At 40.2% G+C, this 21,022-nt stretch overlaps 2 protein-coding genes across 2 annotated transcripts; one reads left to right on the forward strand and one right to left on the reverse strand.

The window, feature by feature from the left end:
- Positions 1-11,815: 11,815 nt before the first annotated feature.
- Positions 11,816-14,648, reverse strand: cldn1 (claudin 1). The gene is made up of 4 exons (XM_079285512.1): positions 14,313-14,648; positions 13,385-13,549; positions 13,090-13,174; positions 11,816-12,424 (listed from the first exon to the last, which is right to left on the reverse strand). Exons 1-4 carry the CDS (start codon positions 14,533-14,535, stop codon positions 12,262-12,264), a joined length of 636 nt encoding a protein of 211 aa, XP_079141638.1. The 5' UTR covers positions 14,536-14,648; the 3' UTR covers positions 11,816-12,261.
- Positions 14,649-15,628: 980 nt separating this feature from the next.
- Positions 15,629-17,191, forward strand: LOC306789420 (uncharacterized protein; the record flags this gene model as incomplete). The annotated part of the gene is made up of 1 exon (XM_079285354.1): positions 15,629-17,191. The coding sequence occupies one exon, from the start codon at positions 15,629-15,631 to the stop codon at positions 17,189-17,191; it is 1,563 nt and encodes a 520-aa protein (XP_079141480.1).
- Between the last annotated feature and the right edge of the window lie 3,831 nt (positions 17,192-21,022).

Genomic DNA, 21,022 nt, shown 5'->3' on the forward strand with positions numbered 1-21,022 from the left:
CTCCTCTTTAGCTGCAAAATGCTAAACTGTGTTCACAGCCAGTGGTTAACTGTCTGTCAGCTGTTTAGTGGTAAGCAGGTAGAGTACAGTGGGTTCATCAGAGCTTTCTTGCTGAAGACAGCTGCCTGCTGCATCTGGAAGCAACACTGATGTTAAAGTTGTCATCTGTGTAACCAAAACAATTAAAAAGAAGTTAAAACGCTTCATTGTGCGGAGGGGAGCTGCAGATTTGTGTGATAATGATGTGTCTAAGTGACCCCTTTCACGTTACATATAGTAAGTGGATCCGTTATAATATATCATTTTTAATTATGCTTTAACTGCAGAGGCAGCACATCGGAAAGAAATGTTTTTCAACAGTATTTTAGTGCACTCGGCCAAAATGTAGTGTCTGCAAATTTAGAATAATTAATGTGCATGAAACTTCTTATCCCTAATTCTGTTCCCTAAAAGGTGATAAATAAAATATTTTGAGGGAACATTAACCATAGACGACCTCACTCATGAAAAGGCATTGAACTGAAGTAGACTCCACACATTGTGAGCATTTATCAACAAAGCAGTTATGCATGTTTGTTTCCAGAGAGCTATCCAGACAGCATTTGGATGTCAGAGGAACTCTAGTATGTAGAGTGTTGGTGTCAAGTCTCACGAGCACCATCACATCTCAACAGGCTCACAGATTTCCATTAATCTCCCCTCATTGGCTTCGTATCCCCAAATGATTGCGGGTATTGATTTACACAAGTTCAATCCCCGACCAGTCAGTGTGTCATGCTGCATGCGTGTGGTCTCTTCATGTGATATCTCCACTGGCTGTGCAGAGAAGCAGCCACTTTGATTTTTTTCATAGATGGATGAATCACTTTTAAATGAACACTTAGCACCGTGGCTTAAAGGCCAAGATCGGCCTTAGCAACCGACAGTCTCTGGGGTCCACAATCGATGCTGGGGACTGAACACCCTGCTGTTTACCCGAGCTCTCTCCCTTGGTTCGTCCTGTCCTCGTCTCAGCACAGAAGAAGCAACCAGTAAACAAAGCAAACTTGGAAAATCAGATGTGCTCACGAATAAGGGACATTAAAGGAAGAACCCAACGTTTTGGGGAAAAGAAAAATACGCTTATTTTTCTTTCTTGTTGATAGTTGGATGAGAAGGTCGATACACGCTTTCATTGCTTCATGCTAACCATGAAGCTAAGACCAGCTGCGTGTTAGCTTGCGTAGCATAATTCAAGGATTCAAGGACAATTTACTGTGATTATGCAGCACAGGGTTGCACAGCGAAGACAAACAAGACAAAACAAAAACAGTTGTGCATTCCTGTTGTGCATTTTTGGAATCAGGAGGAATACAAACAGCAGAAACAAATATGGACGCCATCTTGAGATAAAGAATTTGACATCAGGGAAACACTACTGTTCACCGACTTTGACTATGTTTGAGCACCAAGCTTAATTGATGTCAACAAGCTAGTCCCACCTGAGTCCTGCGCTCTGTCGGCCCGCCCTTCAAGTGCAGCTTGATTTAGGACGCCACGATGGAGCCTGGTCTCTGTGAAGACGTCGACACAACAGTCACCGACCTACCGCTGCTGCTGCATTCGGAGCCCATCTCAGCTTTCCTCCCTCTCGACTCCTCTTTCAGTGGTGGTTTGGTCCGGCAGCTCTGACTGAGTGGTCGTCCACGGTCGGTAAACGTCTCAGGGTCCTCTCCCCACTAATTCATCCAAACCCCTCGATTCCTTCTCCGACGTTGACGAGTGTATCATGTCAAATGCCATGAGTGCTCCAGTAATAAACACGGAAATAACAATAAAGTAAATAAGAGTATTTCCCAAAATGTTGAATGTTTCCTTTAAATATCAAACTCTAACTTCTGAACGTCTCTTTCTGGGGGTGGATGGAGTCGAATCAAATCAAATCGTCAGATACAGATTGAACATTTTGGCCAATTTTCAAACTGAAATAACAGCAGCAGTGCGCTCAGTTTCCTCTTGTCATCTTCCTGTAATTTTCTGTTCTGTCCTCTGAGTGACACTCACATGTTCTTTGTAAATTGAATCAGACGGGAACACTACATACACACCGTGTCCGGCTTGAATCTGGATGCTCTGATCTCTTTAGAACAAATTGCAATAAATGTAGTTTTGTCTATATGTTCTTTTCACCATCAGCAGCCTTGTTAGAGCCTGCGCCTGCAAAGGCGACCAATAATACATTGTTTGATGCATGACGCTATAAATGGGATTGATGTATACTTACTTATGCCACCTTGCCACCAATGTTCAGTTCAATAATTATACCACTGAAGATGAACTGTCAGCCTCGTCTTTTTCTCACCACAGTCCCTTCATATCTCAGTGCATAATGACGATTGAAATTGCCAAAATCAGAGCAAAAGCCCTTCACAAACTGTTGAAATTAAAACTCAACAAAAGGGTAGATATCCAGCTCTTTGACAGGACTGAAATGATTTTATTCAGACTTCAAAGGGATCCTTTAAATCGGGATGCAACACAATGATGAAGTGTCTTTTCAATGTGCGGACGTCAGAGTGCCTCAGCACATGTTTATTACTGGTTCTGCCTGCATGACTGTCAGAGACCAGAGGGTAGCGATGTTGATCAGGCCTTACACACACTATATACTTCAGTGTTTGGTTGCCGGATGAACAGGATGAAATGAAGTATTATCAAATGTATTTTCATACATCTTAATATGTTACCTTTTGAGATATTTTGATTAGAATATATTGTATACAACCAAGATGTTGGAATAATTGTTTTTTTATTATTTTTCTGTTTCAAAACCTCAGTGGAGGGCTGCCGTATCCTTATGGTGGGAAATAAAGGGCACTTTAATGCTTATTAATTGACATAAACTACACTTACACATGTAAAATACCATGGTATCATATCATCATATTTGAAGTACATGTCATATGACATACATTCCAGTATTTAATCTCACTAGGCTTTACTTGTCAGCTGATTACAGATGATTCAAAGGGAAAAATGACAGTACTGACAAAATGAACATATGTTGAACATCCATATTTAATATGTGATTTCCCACAAATAACAAGGGAAATTATGTGTATTTTTCATTCACAGAAAAATGAAAATTAAACTCAATACCGGCAAGCAGTAAAATAGTCCTTCAGTGATGAAGAGACTTACTGAGTTAACTTCTATCTTAATGTTTCCAGTTAGCTTCCCACGCAGACAAAATGACTAAATTGGATGTATGGATAAATTTCACATGACGGCATGAGACAAAAATAATTCCAATCATTTGCCTTTTTTGGAGAACTGCGACTGATAATTTTGAAATGTCTTATTTTTTCCTTTCAATTTGAAACACTACGAGAGGTGAATAAGGAAAATAAAAGTATTTCCCCTGAATTTTATTTTCAGGATGATGGATTACTATCATCCATGTCACTATTATCTCCATCTGTTGGCATACAGTAGTTCGGGAATAAAACTCCTCTAATAGCCAGGCACCTTTCACAGAGAGCTTTGAGTGTTTTTTACTCACTTAAAGTCTCCGTTAGTTCCTCGTGTTCTCAGTGGCCTCTCTCTCTCCCAACCCCCTCTGGTATTTTAGGAAACATCAATATGCTGAAAACTTTTGCATGCTGCTGATGGAAACGTTGTTGTCCAGAGCAGCAGGAGTGAGATGTAAATGAAATTGCAGCCTGTTGTTAAAATGTACGATATTCACGCACCCGTTCTAATATATTTCCCTTGTGAACCACTAACATGGAAGGAAGATGCATTTGGATTGACAACATGGTCCTGCATGGTGGCACTCTTTGTCTTATTGCCCCTGTTAGAGCAGATCAAATTACTCAACTCTCAGCAAAGCACCACCCGAAATCAACCTGGAAAGTTTTAATCAGCCAAAGTAACTGGGAACATGGTGAGCAGGGCTTTTAACTGACAGTTTGAAGTTACATTTGGGCACCATCATTTGACTTCTTCCTTCATGCCAAGCATAACAGCAATATTTAGAAATTCAGACCAATAGGGACATTTAGAACACTGACTAATAACTTAAATGTATGTAATGAAGCAGTACTGTAATTGACAAAATACTAAATACAAAAAAAACCTGTTTTAAATCCACAAGCCAGCAGCTCAGTGGTCTCAAGTCTGTGTGTGTTTGGAAAAGAGATATCATTTCTGGCTTTCCATGTTTCGTGATCAGAACCATCTGTCCGCCACGTGGAGTGCTGTGTTCGTTTAAGGCTCAAGGAGAAACATTTCCACGGCCTTTTGAGGACAAAATATGAGTTCATATGATACCACATGTACAACCATATTTACGTAACTGTTTAAGAAATACCGGATGTGTGGATGTGATAATGTCAATGTCTAGAGTTTTATTCATGACACAGTCTGCATGAAAAGCAAAGAAAAAGTAAAAGTAAAAGAAAAAACTTGATTCAGATAAATGAATGTCAGTGAGTGTTGACTTAAAACCAAAGCTTTTATTAGACCAGGTAAAATAATATTGGTTGATATTTTAATTGTACTTCCATCGTGGTCCCCTGCTCAGAAAGGGAACATTGTCCATTGAAACATTTTATTTCTCCCCTATCATGTTTTTGAAAACGTTTTAACTGTTTACATGTTTTGAAGGTTTGAATCAAACTGTATTTAAAAACAGAGCAGTGAAAAATAAAATAATTGTATATTCAGATAGTTTGGGGGCATTGAAGGAGAAATCCCGTGCTGTCTTTTCCTTTCAGGCACAAAATTGATAAATCCAATGTTCTCATACATTGTATATCTTGACAAATTATGACTCCAGGGACCCTTGGCCTACCTTGAATATGTGTCTTGACGTCGGCTGTGGCATCACTCAGGAAAGCAGAGGTGACGGGTCTTGAATTCAATTGGCTCCCGCTCTCCTTCAGGTGGGAGGAGGCAGGGAGCCACAGCAGCAACGCCTGGCAATGTCTCTGTGTTTAAACCGCTCGTGTCCACATCTTGGTCATGCTGCTCTGGATATTTTGGAGACTCCTGCTAGGGATCCAAAGTATGCACCTGCTAGAGCAAGAGAGAATGTGGAAATATTCCTAAAATACAAGCAGAGGGAACCATGCAAAATGTTTTATCTTGCAGGTGAAAGTCGAGAGAGGGTCGACTGCTGAAAAGGTGAAGATTTGTATATATGTTATACTCTGATAAAGAAATGCCGACTACATGCCTTAAGTTTGTTGTTGCTGAGTTGAAGGACGCTGTTTTTGATCGTTACAGCTTCAATGCAGAGAGAATTGCACTGCAGATGGTGTAATTGTTTGTATTCATGTTGTTGCTTTCTGGTGAAGGTTATAAGATTGCAAGTGAGTATCTCTGTTGAGGTTTTACTTTATTTTACCATATTGTTAACGACTGCTAACGAGCTTGTCTTTGTGTATTACCACACTCTCAACATAAGATGTGATTAAAATTATTTAAAATGTTCAATTTAATATTACTCCAAAAAGCTGAATTTCCATGTGCATCACAGGCAAGCGTGGCATACACACGTCTCCGTCTCCCTCTGTGGTCTATGTGGTGTAGCGGATGGAGACGTTACATAAAAAGCACCGCTCGTGTTTACTCATGACAAAGATGGAGGAGGAGACCCATGGTTCCCATGGAGACGGTCATCTGTTTCGTACAGAAAGTGGTCCAGGTGTTTGAGGAGGTCAGCGGATGTTGAATAAGTGTTGATGAGCTGCGAGCTGCACTGAGATGCAATGAGAGTTGATTAAGTCAATATGATGCACACACACACACACACGGCTACACACAACTGAGGTGATCTCATTATAAGCTTCAAGGATTATCTGCCTGCGTCGTTGTTTGCACTGCCTGTGTGTGTGTGTGTGTGTGTGTGTGTGCGTGTGTGTGTGTGTGTGAGTGTGCTTTTATGTGCATCTTCTCAATTCATTTCAATGAGTGCTTTTATTCCTATGACGTACCATTTAAATACAAATGCAACAATGAGAACAGGAGGCGGATCAGGACAATAAATGCACATGGCCTTCACAGGGAGGTCAGAGTCATGTCTAACAGCAAATATAATTTATATACATAGATATACATATATATATCTACATATATATAGTGGTCTAGAAGCTAAATGTGAATGGATGCCCTCAAGTTCTTGACTGCGATACCTTCAACACCTGCTAATAAGACGATATAACAACTGAGCAAAAAATGGATCTAACTGATGGTTCATACTGTAAAGGGCATTAAAGGAGATAGATTTCCAGTGTTTCTATCAGAGCCTGAACCATAAATGTACAGCATGTTAGAATATAAAGACTTTTCATGCAGTAATTTGAAACCCTAGAAGGCAGAGAAGACAATATACCATTAATATGTTGAATATATTAAGATAGGGTCACTATCTTTCAGAGAGAATCGAAGATTAGAGGACAAAACAATGACGCAAGCAAGCAAAGAAAAAGAAAAGTCAATTACATTTCAGGGACATTTCTTTCACCGTCACCGTCTGTATAACGACTTTAAGAAGTCATTATATCCTTTTCTAAAGACTGTTGTGTGATTATTTGATTCGCTCATATTCACTCTCTGGTAACAGGCAGAGCTATTTCTATATACGCTCTATATATAGTAATTATGTATCTTAAGGGCGCGTCAGTGTAACTTTAGTCAGTTACACATCTCATATAAATCAGGTTTGGATTTCTGCACCGTGAGATAAAGCTGATCTGTAGCTAGCGTTGACAGTAGCTGACACACTATTTTAAGTAAAGTGCATCCCCTCATTCTGTACTTTCAGGATAGTTCTGTAATGTTCAAGAGGCCACAGAAGAAAGAAACGATTTTTAGCAACAGCAGCTTAGTTTGCTGTTTGATTTTGTATCCGTCCAATGATTTTTCTGTGATATCTGGCAGCATGCTCTCTGCTGATTACAGCAGTTTGAGTTGGAGTTTGGTCCAGATCCAGATCCAATCCCAGGCTAAAGAGGGGAAAAGCCCTGGAGTTACTGGAAGTGCTGCTCTGTCGATGCACTTCCTCAGTCTGAGTGTGCAGTTGTTTTAGAAAGATCATAAAAATGTCACTCTGAATGATCTTTACTGCAGCGTTTTTTCATACTTTATGGATCATTTGCTGATATAAAACATGCCTTTAGTAACTTCTGCATAGCAGCTGTGCACATCGTAACTTTGGGGAAATCGGATTTGGGCAATTCTTTTAAGACCGTTGTCTGAGGATAAAGTGTGAAGAAGAGCAAAGGTCAGATCTGAGTACATGTTGTCAGATGCTGTGGTTTATTGTTTGCATACTTCCTCTCCTTTGACCTACAGCAGCAGCCGAGACTCCAAGAATCCCAAACGTTTATATTTGAGCTGCTCTGACTCTCTTCTTCACACTGACCTGCAACAGTGCATGATTGTTGATTTTATACCACTTCTAAAGACATTAATGTTAACTAGAGTGAGAGTCAGAGCCATAGAGAAGTGCAAACAGTGTCATGAAAAGTCAAATGATTAACAAAGTAGGAGGGTAATAGTTAAGAAAAATAAGAATACAAATATAGTTTATTTGCTAACGATGCTAACGATGCTAATGATACGTTTACCTTTTAAAGTCACGGTGCTTATAAGATCACGAGATGTGCGTTGCTGTTTGTCCTCCTTTGCGTCTTCTGTGATATTATCAAACTAGTGGTATCCATGATTTATGTTGATTGATAATATTTTTCAATGATTTGAAATATTTGGTAGTTGTGATATTGCATTGTTTAGTTCATTTCCCATCAAATGATTCTCTTTGTTGATTTGTGTAAGGTCAAAACAATACAACCGTCATACAAACATATCAGAATAAACCTCATACGCTTATTATCTATTCGTCTTTATTTTTTTAAACCTTACTAACGATCAATGGCGTTTACAGTTTTTATGTGTATACCTCTCATGTATGGCAGGTTTTGGGAAATTGATCCAAAACTTTGCCTCTGTTGCCCTCTAGTGGCCACACATGATCACTTTTCACACATTTTCTACAGAATATTTTCACAATGCACTTATTGACTAAGTTAACAACAGATACTTTATACTTTCATCTTGTAATTTTCTCAAACGTTAATAGAATGGAAAGATAAAATCTATATCAGCATAACATTGTTTAAAATTTCCCTTTGAATCATATCTTAATGTTTTTGTAGCTTGCAATTTCAAATATTGTGATTCTTCTTTCACGGCTTTTCAATGCATCCAGAGTTTGCTGTTTATGGATACCTTTTATTAATATGTGCCGTCAGTATATCTTTAACTGTACTGTGGTTGTACATCACAATACATAGCAGTGTCACTGACAGTAATATGAGCCCAGTTTAGTTCCTGGAAGTAAGGCAGGAAGAATAAATGATCATCTTCCCATCACCACACCACAACCGCTGGACCTGAACTTTGAGTGCACTTTCGCTGTTTCAAATTCAGGAACTTGAAAAGGAGGGCTGTGGCATTTGAGTAGAAGGGTCTTGATGATTCATTCTGTATTTTTCTGTGACTTCTCGGGAAGCGACATTGAAGATTCATTGATGTGTCAATAGAGCGTCATTGGGATCAGCTGCATGAGCTAAAATCCCACAAAAATAAATGATGAAAACGCAGAAAAAGCTGTTTCTTCAACAATTCTTTTTCAGCTTCTTTACGATGCAGTTAATGGTCACCATCACAACCATTAAAATATGAGGGCACCCCAACAGGAATTCTTAACAAAATGATGAGTCAGTTATGGCATTGACGTTTCCAAGCCATGATTGAATGACATCTTCAGATATCGTTAATGAAGGAATTATGAATTGATGAAGGAATGTTATGATGAAGACTACTCATATCTTAAAGAAATACTTTTGTTTTCTCCATTTGGATCTCATCAACTTCCTCTTGCTGCACAGTGAGTTTCTGTTGCAGTAGTTGTGTCTCTGGAGAGGGAGCCAATGACCACTGTGTGCTTGTTGCTTATGAAGGAATACAATCGTTTGTGCTGCTTGCATTTTTAAATCAGTTAAACATTATTGAGGCACATAAACTGCCAATATGTCAAAGGTGCATTTTTTTTTCGAATAACCTATTTTAATTTAAAATAGTGTTTTGCAAAGAATGTGATCTGGAGGGTCATCCTCCTGATGGTCCGTGCTGTTAAGATGCTGATGTTACTGCAACAAAACCTGGTTTGAGTCCAGATGAGGACCTTTGTTGCATGTCGTCCCTCTTCTTATTTATGTATTTTGTTTAGGCTGGGTTTTTTTTTGGATAAACGAGTTCAACATCAATTTGAACTTTATTGTGAGACATCCAGCATTTCAAACAACACTTAAACCATTGCATTTTCTCTCTGTTTTTCATTTCTGTTATTTCTGTTATTTGAGCAGCAGACTCCTGGGTTACCAGATGGTGGCGCTCGCTGCTGCAGAATCATTGCACAGTGTGTGTTGTGCGAGGTACAATGAAGACAACTCTCTGTTCATACAGTATACTAAAACATATACAGTGTTGTTGTGAGCGTGCTGGTTGGATGAGGGGGGTTGCAATTCAACATCACACCTCCATATAGAGAGTCACAGTGTGAGATTATATACTACACATAGATGGGTGTAAATTATTTGGAATCAGGTTTTCATAAACTGTGATGCCTTTCGCTGTGAAAAGGCATGTTTGGACAAGAGCCATTGGCTTGAGGTATGCTTGTCAGGAGCCGCTCCCCAGCCTCCTTTCTCTTTGACTGGATTGGTTCTGTTGTCCCTGAGGCAACACATTTCTGCAGCAGTTGCCGCCACATGTTGGACAATGAAAACTCTCCTTTTTAAAAACGTTTTACCGATTATTTTGACTCCTTTAATTATCTTAAACATAATATTGCTCACTCTGACGTCTTTATTTTGCTCTAAAGTTATGTTAAATGGTTAGGTTGACGGTCCTGTGAGCTGTCACTTTTCTACAGTGTTTGTTTGTCCGCTCGTATTTATTTTAGTTACTCCGAAACATTAGTCTATAGATAGGCCTACATTTTATTTATAGATCCCTATCTGTCTTAGAAGATGCACGGTATATCTTGGCCATTGCATTGGAGGGATGTGCTGTAATGCATCACTTTGGGAGACACACACATACACACATACACACACGCACACACACACACGCACATTCTTGCACTGACTGAAAAAAAGTCATAAAAAGTCATAGTACGACATGTCGAAAAAACTCACAGTATAGTATGTTGAAAAAAGTCATAAAAAGTAAATGTCACTACTACTACTAAACTAAGACTATTTTGTACTTTTCGAGTATTATTCTATACTACACTTTTTCTGAAATTCTATACTATGACTGTTTTTTTACATACTATATTATTACTGTTTTTAATTTCTTACTATAACATTACTTATTCAGGACCTTTTTTGACATAAATTAGAGGTGCAAAAAAACACATGACAGACACATTATCATTCAAATGTAAAAAACATGTCGTGATTAACATCCTTCTCAGATGGAACGGTGCCATACTGAAGCAAAGTGCATTAGTGCCACCCTCAGGCAGCAACCTCTCGTTCTGATAAATGAAGCCAATGTGAAAGTGCCTTAAACTTGCATTCTTTGTCATAGCCAACAGGGTGTAACATAGACGATAAAGCAAGCTACGCTTTAGGGCGTGGCTACCTTGTGATTGACATGTTGCAACCACTGCGTTGTCTAGTCTGGAAGTTGTTTTTGTTTGACAACTTTATGTTAAAATGAACACTGGTCGACTACAAATGTCTTACTCAGCGTTCAGACGTCTTATACTTTCATTCTTTTGTGTCACTTCTGGTTGCGGCCAAAAATACAAGATGGCGACGACAAAGGTACTGAACCTTGGTTAGGAGTATCACACGCACGCACGCACGCACACGCACACACACACACACACACACACACCTTTGAAATCATAATTCCCTTGAAATATCTGTAACCCTGTTCTCCATTTCCATTACAAGCATTTGTAGCACTTTGTATACAGGACTGCTTCAAGGAATAAGACACACGCTCAAAGGGTTGAATGTTTTATTGAACTGTGTTGATCATTGGGTTCTGGTAGATGTTGTAGCCTCAGGTGGAATAGTTTGAAGGCTGGGCCTGTAAAGACAAACATATGACTCATTTGGCTGTCTTTGCCAAAATGATGATTGAGGGTATAATCTGTTGTTTGTTGATGCAATCCAATAACATGTAATGTATATTATGTTCAAGTGACTTACCTCTGTTGTGTTTCCTCTCCAGGGTGCTCGGGTTAAAAGAGTACCTGAGCACCAATTATTAGTTCCGGGAGTTACCATGTATTAATGAGTAGAGGGGCGTTCGAGAAGTTGAATTCCCTGTTCGGGCTTCATGTGATCTCTGTTGGGATGTGTAACACCAATAGAGATCATGCAGATGATTGGTATACTATTAGGCTGATACCAATGTATTTGAACGTATTTGTTGTGGTGTAAGTAATTGTGTTGTCAGGTGACCTATACTGCAGTGGGGTTCGAGGTCCTCGCCAGTAAAGCTGCCAGATTCAATCAAGTGCTGTCGCTGCCAGGACCACGCTTACGATGACTGTCATGTTTGGTGATAATTGTTGGTGAAATACATCTCTGGTTGGTTTGCACCTAACCTCTGTGTCAAGCATGCTGCTTTTGAAGTCCGGCTGCTAAGTGGCCATTCCAACAGCATGAAAAGAACGAGTGGGCATGTGGATGAGTGACACACACAGAGTTAAGAAAATTCAAAAGTACTGAGAGATGCAAGAACATTGTTGGCTTGCAGGGGTTTATATAGGATTTGTACACCAGCCATATGTTACACATCAAACCAAACCAAACCTGAATGCTATAAAAACATACAATACTACAAAAACAATGAGGATTTTATTTTACATGATTTGATAGAATCGTGGTAAGAATCCGAACAAAGCAATTCACAAAAATAAAACTGACACACTGAGCAGATCTATATGAAATGGGTTATAGTTGTTGTCATCTGTAATATTGATTTCCATTGTGAATATGTGGAAGTTCCCTGCAGTGCAATATTTTTTTCATTTTTTCAAATTTTTGCTGTCTATGAGCTATACTACCAAAGAATGGAGTGTATTTCCAAACAAACATAAACATACACCAAAAACCACACCTGCAAATATACACATTGTAAAATATCTGAGTAGCAGACGACAATTCCCTGCAAAGAGCACGTTCTCCCTCAGACGTAGTCCTTGCCTGGCTGGCCTGCAGAGCGGGACGCTGGGTGGCGGGGAGACTTCCCAGAGTCCTTGCTGGAGCAGTTGCAGCAGAGGAAGCTCCCTCCTATGATGATGAGACTGGCCGCTCCCCATCCAACAAACAAGGCACTTCCGAATTCATACCTGCGAATTATTCACACATCACATTGATACGAATGCTGGCATTTGGAAAGGACACGCTTTACAAGTCATCAAGTCTAAATACAAGCTGAATGTATTGTATTTAATGGGGCTGGATATGATTTACAGCAGTAAAATTCAAAGATCACAACACGGCTCCAGGTCAACTGTTTCCCCTTTTGTCAGTTTTTATGCTGAGCTAAACTAACCGACTGCTGGTTGTAGCTTCATATTTACGAGTATTTTCCTAGTACATTTATGTGACACATAATTACCAGTTAGTTTGCAGATCAAGATTTTACAAACAACATATAGGATCCATTTACAAAACATAGTGTCGAAAATAGTTGCTGCCCAGCAAAGGATTCCACTTATGATACTTAAAGTACATTTTACTGATATTACTTTTGTACTTTTACTTGAGAAATATCTTGAGGGAAGGACTTTTACTTGTTTGAATCTTTACAGAATGGTATTGATACTTCAGTAAAAACTTTTACACCGTTGAAAATATCAAAACTTTCTTTAGGTGTGTAATACCTGATTACAACAGTACAGTACAAAAGATAGTTTACTTGGCAAGAGTCTGTCCTCTGTGTCATTCCACACAGACACAGTGATAATTAGTGTGGATTCCTGACTGAATGTGCAGAGAAGGACGGCCTCACCTAGAATTAGTCGGAGTGAATGGGTCGTAGAAGTCCGCGGCTATTCTGTGGCCATACCAAGATGTTCCCGCCAGAGCAAGCACACCTGAAAACCATGAACGGAAAAACATTTGATAGATTTGCAGGTTAAAAAAATGCAAGACTGTGTCATCTGTCGTGTACCAACATTTATATGAACCCATGAATTCATCTCAAGCCAAATCATGTCAAAGATGTGTTGCAGTACAGCGGTCAAAACAAAACACACAGTAGTGTGGTGCAACATCCTGCATGTGTGAAGTGAGTGGACTCTGACCAGCGATAATGAAGATAACCCCTCCAGCTAGAGCCACTTTGTCCTTCTGCTCCGGTTGATCTGCCATACAGGTGGTGCACCTCATGCCCACCATGTCCACCAAGATAGAAATAAAGCACAGCAGGATGGAGCTCAGCATCAGCCCACGTGTGCCCTGTACAATCCCTGGAAACAAAGACAGAATCAGAGATTTGAGCAGGTTTCATGCAATTTCCCCAGCTTTCTAATTTTTTTAATTAATTTCCGTCTGGGTCATTCCTGTTCTGACTTCAGATACATATTAATTGCAAACAGTGATTACTTGTGCCCCTATTTCTAATGTATCTTAAACAAAACCTAAGCTGAAGAAAGTTCTTTATTAAATCTCATTGTTCTTCTTGTTTACAACAGGCACAAAACAGGGGGAGTGCAGAGGACATGAGGTGTACTCATAGCATTCCTCTCTGATGAAGCACATATCAACCTTTTATCATATAGAAGTTAAACATCTATTTACAAAAGGCTACATTTACATTTGAAATCCAACACAATCCATAACTTCTATCTCTCTTAAATTGATTTAAAAGAAGAATAGGTGTTTTTTTTTCGGCCATCTGCTGGTATTTGACGGACATGTCTCAGCTTGCAAGCCATTTTTAGGAAGAGAGATTCACACATTCCTCTTTTACAGCATACAGGCCCACAAATCTTACTTTTAAAATGTATTATATTTAAATATATTCATAAAATATTGAAAAAAATCGAACAATGTTTCACTGTCCCATTTCTCATTTTCTTCCCACACCCATATTTCTGTAGAAGAAGAAATGATGATGAAGGGAAATGATTTACGACACAATATACTGTGATTGTTATACGCTCACTGTGCTGGGCCTGATGATATGATCAGTAGTACAGTATAATGAAAACATGATATGTAAAACATTACCTGGTAGTTGTAGAAGTGAATCATACACTTTACACTGAACTTGACCAGTGCTCTGTGATGCACAGCTCTTCCACAGCCCTTCAAACATCGCCTGAGCCGTGATGATGTTGTCTCCCGCGTACGACGAAGCTTTCCATTCCACCATGATTGTGGATGCTATTGAGCCAATGAAGCCCAGGAAGGCCAACGTGAACCCGAGGAGCTGTATACCTGCATTGGCCATTGTTTGATTTCAGAAAATGTAAACGATGAAAGTGGAAAAAGTTCAAAAAGATAAAAAGGATCCTAAATTTGTCTTGATGTCGTTCCCGGAGGCTTGGGGTGGTGGAGCTGATCCTAAACAGTGTACAATGACCTGTGCATCCTCAAGGAACATCCCAGAGGAGAGGGAGGATCCAAGAATGTCATCAACTCTGACTTCAAAGTTAGGAGGAGCAGGCTGACACCTAGTGGAGGAGATGGTCTCCTTCGACGACTGAAACCTCACAGGACTCAAACACACTAAAAACAACACAATTCACATTTTGTATTCACACTACAGCTGAGGTTGTCCTTTCAAAAGCAATTAAAACGAATTTGAACGGATCATTTGCAATGCTCAAGCTCTCTAATTGATGCCTCTCTGTGTTATTACTCAGTGAGACCCTGGCTGTTTTTAGCCAGGGTCTCTCATTAAATAAATGATGTGTCTTCAAAGACCTCCAGGTTAAATAAATAGAAGTAGAAGTCGCACTGGTTGTAGAATTATTTCTGGTGGCCAAAAATAATTCCTGGAAACTTTTCCCGTGACAGCACATTCCCGCTCGTATCTATTTGCTTTGTTTTGGTAAATAGTGACACATCTCTGACAGACTTCTGCTGAAACTAATACGAATAAAAAAGACAGAAGACTCAGTCACCCAGAAGACCGTATTTTTTTTTTGACATGTTGTACATTAATATTAAAGTATCAAATAAAAGTTTCCTATTTTCTGCTCTGTGAGTTGAATTGCTGGACAAAAGGAGTGTCCCCTTTTTTTTGTGAGCAAATGAAACCATGGCAGGAGCTGGCCGCTGACCAAAGGTTTTTCTCTTGCCTAACTCAAACGTTTGCACTTTGTGTCAGCTGGCCTGCGGATTGACACGGGATTTGTTTCAATGCTACGGGATCCCTGTAACACACAGGTATGTTGGATTTCTTTCTTTTTTTAATACTCATTCTTCTCTCATTGGAACAAACAGCTTTTGTACCTTTATTCTGCTCTCATATCAAAGTAAAGTCGACTTTGGTTTCCTGTTCATTTATAGAAACTTTCTTCATGTTTTGACAGTGAAAAATGGACAAAGAATTGGGCCTGATTCTGTTCCTGGCACTGCTTCTCTGCCACAGAGGCCACACACAGTCACAACCCTCTTGTCCATACAATTGCCAATGTTTCACTTCAGTCCAAATACTGTGTTCTCATGAGCAGATGACCTCTTTACCCAGGAACATGTCCAGGCAGGTCAAAGACTTTATCCTGATCAATTCAGCCGTATCGTACCTGTTCTCCCACACTTTCGAGGAGAGCCCCCAACTCACCAAGCTTATCTTCCTAAGTAATGCACTACGAAGTGTTCACTCTCAGGCTTTTGAGCATCTGACTGAGCTGCAGGAGCTGGAAATCAGTGGGAACCCCTGGCTGGAGCATTTATATTTGGGGACTTTCTCAAAGCAGGGAAACTTGACGAAACTGTTGCTTAACTTCAACCGGTTCAAGACCTTGCTTCCTACCACGTTTGACACTCTTAAACAGCTCGAAACTCTGCAGATGAAGGGCAACATCATATCAGCTCTGCCTCCATTCCCTTTCCTGAACCTCCATAATCTGCGTGTCCTGGATTTGTCCCAAAATATGCTTAAAGACGTAAAAAGGGAAACTTTTTCTGGTCTGGCAAGACTGGAGATCCTGAGAATGAACAACAACCTCATCAGCAATCTGACATCTGATATGTTCCACAATATGTCTCAGCTGATAGAGCTGCACTTTCAGGGGAATAAGATATCAGAACTCGCTGACGATATCTTCTTTGTGTTGACCAAACTGAAGGTGCTGAACCTCCGCGGAAACCTACTTACAATTTTCAGCGATACAGTGTTTGGATTCGAGACAACAAATTTGAAGGAGCTGAATCTAAGAGGGAACAGATTGACTGAGCTGTCCTCTCTGGGCAGTTTGACGTCTCTTACCGACCTCATCTTGTCCTCTAACCAGCTCGCTGACCTTCCTGAGGACATTTTCAGAAATGTTACAGCCCTTGAGAACCTTGATCTGTCTGAAAACCAGCTCTCCCTGCTGCCTGAAATGATTTTTCGTCATCTATTTAGCATCAAGGGAATCTATCTTCACAAGAACAACCTGAGAAAGGTGGACAGTAAACTGTTTGAGGACCAGATTCTCCTTCAGCAGCTCTATCTGTCTGACAACCATCTGGAAACTCTCCCACTGGGCCTTTTTGACCCTTTTGTCATCCAGTACACAGTGAGACTGCACGGGAACCCCTGGAAATGTGACTGCCACATGTCATATCTGCACGACTGGATGCTGGAAAACAGCAGAGATATAGAGATGCTTGACAGAATGCTCTGCGCGAGCCCCGATTATTTGAGAAGACGGCCAGTCGTCTCCATCGAAAAGGACCAGCTGGTGTGTCCGGTGTCTAAAGATGACATCCCTGATCTCAGGAGCTGTAGCCTTCAAGCTACCGGTGACACTGTAATTATCAAATGTAAAGTGGATAAATGCTCTCCACTGACAGTGAAGGTACAGTTTCAGGAGGATGACGGCAGCATTATGGAGCATATTTTGAAAAGTGATCGATGTAGCAATGAGACAATAATCGAGATCCCTGTTCAGTAGCTTTTCTTCTTATTCAGACTTTGTTCTCTGTGCAAATACATTGTCATGCATTCAGCCTTTCTCCATACAAAGGGTCACAACATATGTTCTGACTGTCACAGTCAATACTCTAAACAAACTCACTCACTGTTTGATCAGCATGCTGCTGAATGATAAGAGGGGTGGATGAACCCTTTTCTTGTGAAGTTCAAAGTTCAACCTGTTGCTTTTTAAGATCGCTGCTAAAAGGAACTTTGAGTAATCATCTGGTAACATGTTGAATCTCAGTAGATGCTTCTGGCTCCCTTGTTTATGTATGCTGGCATTGTCAAACTGAACATCATCAGAACAAGTACAGAATACTTAGGAATGTTTTGGAACAGATGCCAATGTAAAAGGTCAATAAAATGGATTATTTGCTTCTTAAAAGGATTTGTTTGAATTGAAAATGTACAACACTTTGAAAAGGCAGGAAACATAGCCTGCCCTTCAGGCAGTGTCGGAGGAAGTATTCAGTGTTCAGATCCTTCACCTAAAGATCCCACGTTGTAGAAAGTGAGATCTCCATGACTTCTTCTTCTTTCAGGTCTATGTGCGATAAATACTGTATCAAGTATTGAGACGCTCACTCCACTGAGAGATGCACACTGCCCACATTCAGGAACTGTGCTTTTAAACTGGTAATCAGGACTTGCATAAGGTTGTGATGTCGCAACACAGTCACCGGTAGTTGACAACAAGCCCCCAGGAAGAGCAGTTCATTTTACAAACTATGACCAAAGACCAAAGACCTACAAGATATCTCTTTTTTTTTTTTTAGGTGAATCAACTTCCCAGTAGGAACACTTGAATAGTCCTAAAAGTAGTAAAGTGCACTAGTAGCTGAGTTCAGAGTTATTTTCCTTCCTCCTTTCATGTGAATGATCCCGAGGACGAGGATGGACCAGGGCTTTGGAGGCGGGGTGAAAGGAAATGTTCGTGTGCTTGCTCGCCTGAAGATCCAGATCATTTCATCTGCATTTTATACTGCGATTTTTTTTCGAAAACTTTTTTTGCTTCACTGAGCAATATCATAGGAATGAATGGGCCGCCGCCTCCGACGCTCCATCCAGTTCTCTTTATACATCCATGGTTGACCCACACAATGAGGCCCAATCCCAATGTCCCCCTAAGGCAGGGGTGTCAAACATACGGCCCGCGGGCCGGACCCGGCCCGCCACGTCATTTTATGTGGCCCGCGAATCCGCCAGCAAAAAAAAAAAAATAATAATTTTTTTTTTTTTTTTTTTTACAAAAATTTAAAGTTAGATGTGAAAATAAAAATATCCCCATGGTCGAAATTATGAGATAGAAAGTCGAAGTGATGAGATGGCATGTTGTCTGTGTGCCGACATTAAAACTATCACAACAGGTGGACAGGAGATGCAACAGCCCATAAAGAGGATTTCCAACAAGTTTCTCAACATGCGTACTTCTCTGTACTGAAATGTCATCAGTCTCAGCCCAAGTACTGTTCCAATTCAAAGTTCACATCGAGCCAAGCACGGCCCTAATGCCCGGATGTGGCTCGCTCTGCCCATTTTACCCGGGATGCATCGGAGGTGACTTGTCTGTACTTGGGACAGCCAAATATCCCAGAATGCATTTTGCACCAGCAACAGGAAACAATGGTGGAGGAGAAATCACACAACTGGAAGTACGTGTTGTGGAAGTCACAGATATCCCGGGAAACTAAACTAACTATGTTAGGAGTACCGTAGTTACATTTACACCGTCTTACATTTACAACCGGCCCTTTGAGGGCGACCGTGATGCTGATGTGGCCCCAGAGTGAAAATGAGTTTGACACCCCTGCCCTAAGGCCTTGAACCCTGAACCCTCAGGGATTCACTGACGTCACCTGGTAAATGGTTGAGTGTGAGAGACTGTAAGGGCTTAAAATAGTGTAAATACAAATGTTACAGCACTTTGCTGCAACACGACAACGTGAAACAATATTAATATTATTTACAATTGTGGGTATTTATTTAATGAGAGTATACGTGAAGACAACAAAAACGCAGATGGGGAAGACTGAAAACGCTGACCAAGCAGAGCGGACTGGGTTTTTTCCCAAACAAGGCGAGACAGGTGCTAAAACTGAGCGTTTCAGACGGAGGGCGAATACAGGTATATTTAGGCCAGTAAGACAAAAATTATGGGGTTTTTTTTAATATTCAAGCACGTAAATATGTTCTGGTAGAAACCCTAAATACAAGTACGAACCGGGAAAAGAGCATGATATATCTCCTTTAACTGAATGTTTCCATACTACAATGTAAAAATACTAAAATTCAAGTCAAAATGTTATTCGAGTAAAAGCGGAAGATCATCAAAATGTACTTAAAAGTAGAATAGCTCTTGTCCTTGTTGTGATATATATATATTATTCTATATTATGTAGGGGTGTAACGGTACGCGTATTCGTATTAAACCGTTCGGTACGAGGCTCACGGTTCGGTACGCATGACGAACAGAATACGTTTTAAAAACCTTTATTTAACCAGGTAGTCCCATTGAGATTAAAAATCTCTTTTGCAAGATGTAAGTAACAATACAAGATGTAAGCAAGATGTAAGTAACAATACTACATGACATTAAGGAGCAGTTTTTGTTTTGTATGCTTATGTGTTGCTAAGAAGACACCCCAGAAGATGGGTCACTCAGGTATAGTTCCATCATTGTTCAAAGTCAAAGAATAACTTCATGATGTTAGTTGTAATGAATAAATATATTTTAAAATAAAGTACATTTCTCTGGTATTTATAGTTTTCTACTGTACCGGAACGTACCGAACCGTGGCTCCACTGTATCGTACCGAACCCAACCGTGAATTTTGCGAACCGTTACACCCCTAATATTATGTGATTTCATTATTATCACCGATGCAATAATGTGTATGCAGCATTTTAACGTTGTAGTTGGCCACGGTGAAGCTAATTCATATGTTATTTTATATTTTTCACAGGATTGTAGATGTGAACCATCCCGTCATCTAGGGCTTTCAAAAGTTGATCAAGACCCTCTGATCACTCCACTGCTCCTGAACACTAGGAGGGACGATAACGAGTGAGGGAGGAGGGATGCCCCGACGCAGCAAGGCTCACAGATGGCTTCACCTTGAATACAGCACTCTAACCCGGGGTTAATAAGGGTCAAAGGCCAGGGGGTCGATTGGGTCCTCGGTCCGAGTTGAATGACATCACAATTCACATGACAAAAAGAGGTGACTGTCTTACTTCCAAAGTTTGGAGTGATGGCATGAAATTGAAGGTAATCTACACTTGAGCAAAACTATGGTCTAAACAGGACATTTAACATGTAAAGCACTGGGTTGTTAGCTGATGATTATATGTCAATGTTGTATTTACACCTTGCTGTGCCAAAAATAAACTAATGCAGGTTTAAGCTTCAAGGAAAAAACTTTTCTGGAATTATGATAATATTGCATTCAGGATATTCTGTGTCTTAAGTTACATTTTACCACACAAACTGTGGTTGATATATTTTGCTTTTTTGATAAATTTGCCATCGGCAGGAGAATTTAAAAGTTCCGCGGGTTTGAGCAACGGCTTGTCGCACAACATATTTGTACAGATTAAACTACTGTTCGGTACAGCATAGGTTTAGAGGTTGATAGAGTTGTCTTCAAAACCAGAACACCCGTCAGCATCCGTCACTGCCAATTACTCTCATTGCCCTCGCACACTCACAGCAGCGGGGTCTGAGTGCCGTCCCGAGGCCCGATGAAAAGCAGCACTGACCCCCGTGGTTAGATCCCATCTCTCTGTCCTGCTCAGTGGGCCGTTAGTG

Source organism: Melanostigma gelatinosum (genome assembly GCF_949748355.1).
Source record: "Melanostigma gelatinosum genome assembly, chromosome: 15".
Lineage (NCBI taxonomy): Eukaryota > Metazoa > Chordata > Actinopteri > Perciformes > Zoarcidae > Melanostigma > Melanostigma gelatinosum.